The sequence below is a fragment of the Sprattus sprattus genome, assembly GCF_963457725.1.
Source record: "Sprattus sprattus genome assembly, contig: SUPER_1_unloc_1, whole genome shotgun sequence".
Lineage (NCBI taxonomy): Eukaryota > Metazoa > Chordata > Actinopteri > Clupeiformes > Clupeidae > Sprattus > Sprattus sprattus.
The window spans coordinates 434042-439041 of NW_027667072.1; the positions used below are offsets into that span (position 1 = coordinate 434042).

The 5000-nt window shown below is 57.6% G+C and overlaps 1 protein-coding gene across 1 annotated transcript in view; it reads left to right on the forward strand.

Moving 5' to 3' along the window:
- myo15ab (myosin XVAb) overlaps positions 1-5000 on the forward strand; it is a gene marked incomplete at both ends in the record, with an annotated part of 94465 nt that overhangs the window by 5377 nt on the left and 84088 nt on the right. The window contains 3 exons of the mRNA XM_080860879.1: positions 1-1301; positions 1393-2209; positions 2298-2429. The exon at positions 1-1301 is cut by the window's left edge and continues 772 nt beyond it. Coding sequence (XP_080717005.1) covers positions 1-1301; positions 1393-2209; positions 2298-2429 — 2250 coding nt within the window. The remainder of the gene's footprint in view (positions 1302-1392; positions 2210-2297; positions 2430-5000) is intronic.

Below are 5000 nucleotides of genomic sequence, written 5' to 3' on the forward strand. Positions count from 1 at the left end.
GGCCAGCCGGGTTACTATGACGACCTGCAAGACGGGCGAGGGGGGTATGACCCCTACGGAGAGATGGTGGGGGATCCCTACGGAGACGTGTATGCTAATCCTTACGTTGCCCCTGGATACGCAGACCCATACGGCCAGGCCGTTGCCCCTGGATACGGTGACCCATATGGCCAGGCTGTTGCCCCTGGATACGGCGACCCCTACGGCCAGGCCGTTGCCCTTGGATACACTGATCCATACGGCCAGGCAGTTTCCCCTGGATACGGTGACCCCTACGGCCAGGCCGTTGCCCCTGGTTACGCAGACCCCTACCTACAGGACTACCAAGTGAACTACAGTGACGGGGGCGTGGCCAGACCCCTGGAGTCGCCTTACGGAGGCGCAGTGCCGATTGGCTACGGTGGGGAGGAGGCGGGCTTTGGGGCCGTGCCCGTGGGCAGTGGCTTCGAGGAGTTTGGGGGGTACGCAGCAGGCGCTCAGGAGCTCGGAGGAGGGGGGGGCATGGAGTTCCGTGTGCCACGCCCTCAGGTGAAGCTGTTCGGTAAGGAGCGCATGGATGTGGCTCTCCTGCCGCCCCCTCCTCCGAGCCACGACCATCTCTCCGACATCCAGTACGAGACCCAGGGACTCCTCCCACAGGAAGCCATGATGCACCAGAGACTCCTCCCACAGGAAGCCATGATGCACCAGTCTCCCATGATGCACCAGCCTCCAATGATGCACCAGCCTCCCATGATGCACCAGCCTCCCATGATGCACCAGCCTCCCATGATGCAACAACACTACCCCCAGTCTCCCATGATGCCCTCTGGGCCGACGCCCACCGCCATGCTCATCAAGACAGCCAATCAGCCGCCGGGCTCTCCGCTCCTTGGCCGCTCCCCTCACATGTCCCCTCACCCCTCGGCCCAGATGGGGGGGTTCCCTGGCGCTGCCATGATGCCGCCCTCCCCGACCCCCAGCCGCCGTTCGATGGCCATGATGGGGTCACCTATGATGGGGTCCCCTCCTATGATGGGGTCACCTATGATGGGGTCCCCCCCTATGATGGGGTCACCTATGATGGGAGCTCCGCAATCAGCCGTTTACGACCCCCGCCGTTCCCCTTCCCCGATGAGGCGTTCCCCCCAGCCTTCGCCCCAGCTCTCCATGCGGGGGGGGGGTCGCGCCTCTCCCTTCCCCCCCCAGCAGCACAGAGGCCCCCCTTCCCCCCACCACCCCCCCGGGACCCCTCTCTCCCTGCGCAGGAGCCCCCGAGCCTCTCCGATGGGGGGTCCCCCCAGACGTCTGCAGCCCCAGCCGTCCTTCAGGGAGCCCCTCCTCCCCCCCCAGGCTGGCCTGCCCATGATGCCCGCTCGGACGCTCTCCCGCCCCCCCCTCCCTGCGGACCAGCCCCCCCTCCTCCCCACGCGCCCCCTCCTTCCACAGGGGAAGCCCCCCCACGTCACCCCGGGGTTCCTTCCGGAGGCCGAGTCCCCCGCCGTCTCCTGGGAGACGCCCCAGCCCGCCATCGTCTCCACGGCGACCCGGCCCGGCCTTCCCGGCGCTCACCCCGTCCCGCCCGTTTGGGGCGCGTAAGCTCCCCTCCCGCTCCTCCCCCCCGACCCGCGGCGTCCCCTCGCCCCCCCGCTCCGTCTCCCCCCTCGGACGCCCCCGCACCTCCCCCAGCCCCTCCCACCTCAGCCTGGCCCCCTCCCCCGCCCCGCGCCCCCCCTCCTCCCCCACGCTCTCCCGCCGCTCCACGCGCCTCATGCACGACCCGTTGCCGGGGGGGGGGTCTCCAGGGGGGGGGGGGCCGTGTGATGATGCGGGGGGGGCGCGGCCGAGGGATCCCCATGGGCGCGGTGAAGCCTCTGGGTCACCCCGGACACGCTCCGACCCAAAACGTGCCGCCGTTCCGCACCTCCGTCCGCAGCCGCCACTCCGCCATGGGGGGGGCGTCGCCCGTCGTGCAGAGGGGCGGGCCTTCTCCCCGCAGGAGGCCCCTCCTCCCGGCCTCGCCAGGGGCATTCCGGAACCCCCAGAGGCCCGTGGGGCGAGGTCGGCCTCTTATGGCACGGCAGTCCAGCAGGCGACCGCCTCAGGGGATGCTGATTGGCTCAGCACAGCCGTCAGTCAAGCGCATGGCTCCTCCCTCTCCACAGCCCTCAGTCAGGCACTTCTCCAGGCCGGCTTCCCCCATGATGCACCACGGCCCTCCAATCAGCATGTACGCGCCCGAGATGCTGGACGCGCAATCGTTTCCTGGACAACCAATGGACATGCAGGCATTTCCTGGACAACCATTGGACATGCAGGCATTTCAGGGACAACCATTGGACATGCAGGCGTTTCCCGGACAACCCATGCTCTCAAGCGCCATGCAGAACCCCCAGATCCGCTCGGCTTCCTATGGGACGCCCTTACAGCCCTACGGCCTGGAACCTCAGGTGAGAACACACACACACACACACACACACACACACACACACACAAACACACACACACCCCCCTCTTGGATTAGAACACACACACACCCCTCTTGGATTAGAACACACACACCTCTTGGATTAGAACACACACACACCCCTCTTGGATTAGAACACACACCCCTCTTGGATTAGAACACACACCCCTCTTGAATTAGAACACTCACTCCTCTTGGATTAGAACACACACACACACACACCCCTCTTGGATTAGAACACACACACACACCCCTCTTGGATTAGAACACACACACACACCCCTCTTGGATTAGAACACACACCCCTCTTGAATTAGAACACTCACTCCTCTTGGATTAGAACACACACCCCTCTTGGATTAGAACACACACACACCCCTCTTGGATTAGAACACACACACACACCCCTCTTGGATTAGAACACACACACACCCCTCTTGGATTAGAACACACACCCCTCTTGGATTATAACACACACACCTCTTGGATTAGAACACACACACACCCCTCTTGGATTAGAACACACACCCCTCTTGGATTATAACACACACACCTCTTGGATTAGAACACACACCCCTCTTGGATTAGAACACACACACACCCCTCTTGGATTAGAACACACACCCCTCTTGGATTAGAACACACACCCCTCTTGGATTAGAACACACACACACCCCTCTTGGATTAGAACACACACACACCCCTCTTGGATTAGAACACACACCCCTCTTGGATTAGAACACACACACACCCCTCTTGGATTAGAACACACACCCCTCTTGGATTATAACACACACACCTCTTGGATTAGAACACACACCCCTCTTGGATTAGAACACACACACACCCCTCTTGGATTAGAACACACACCCCTCTTGGATTATAACACACACACCTCTTGGATTAGAACACACACCCCTCTTGGATTAGAACACACACACACCCCTCTTTGATTAGAACACACACCCCTCTTGGATTAGAACACACACCCCTCTTGGATTAGAACACACACACACCCCTCTTGGATTAGAACACACACCCCTCTTGGATTAGAACACACACCCCTCTTGGATTAGAACACACACACACCCCTCTTGGATTAGAACACACACCCCTCTTGGATTAGAACACACACCCCTCTTGGATTAGAACACACACACACCCCTCTTGGATTAGAACACACACCCCTCTTGGATTAGAACACACACACGCCCCTCTTGGATTAGAACACACACCCCTCTTGGATTATAACACACACACCTCTTGGATTAGAACACACACCCCTCTTGGATTAGAACACACACACACCCCTCTTGGATTAGAACACACACCCCTCTTGGATTATAACACACACACCTCTTGGATTAGAACACACACCCCTCTTGGATTAGAACACACACACACCCCTCTTGGATTAGAACACACACCCCTCTTGGATTAGAACACACACCCCTCTTGGATTAGAACACACACACACCCCTCTTGGATTAGAACACACACCCCTCTTGGATTAGAACACACACCCCTCTTGGATTAGAACACACACCCCTCTTGGATTAGAACACACACACACCCCTCTTGGATTAGAACACACACCCCTCTTGGATTAGAACACACACCCCTCTTGGATTAGAACACACACACACCCCTCTTGGATTAGAACACACACCCCTCTTGGATTAGAACACACACCCCTCTTGGATTAGAACACACACCCCTCTTGGATTATAACACACACACACCCCTCTTGGATTAGAACACACACCCCTCTTGGATTATAACACACACCCCTCTTGGATTAGAACACACACCCCTCTTGGATTAGAACACACACCCCTCTTGGATTAGAACACACACCCCTCTTGGATTAGAACACACACACACCCCTCTTGGATTAGAACACACACCCCTCTTGGATTAGAACACACACACACACCTCTTGGATTAGAACACACACCCCTCTTGGATTAGAACACACACCCCTCTTGGATTAGAACACACACACCTCTTGGATTAGAACACACACCCCTCTTGGATTAGAACACACACACACCCCTCTTGGATTAGAACACACACCCCTCTTGGATTAGAACACACACCCCTCTTGGATTAGAACACACACACACCCCTCTTGGATTAGAACACACACCCCTCTTGGATTAGAACACACACCCCTCTTGGATTAGAACACACACCCCTCTTGGATTAGAACACACACACACCCCTCTTGGATTAGAACACACACCCCTCTTGGATTAGAACACACACCCCTCTTGGATTAGAACACACACACACCCCTCTTGGATTAGAACACACACCCCTCTTGGATTAGAACACACACCCCTCTTGGATTAGAACACACACCCCTCTTGGATTATAACACACACACACCCCTCTTGGATTAGAACACACACCCCTCTTGGATTATAACACACACCCCTCTTGGATTAGAACACACACCCCTCTTGGATTAGAACACACACCCCTCTTGGATTAGAACACACACCCCTCTTGGATTAGAACACACACACACCCCTCTTGGATTAGAACACAC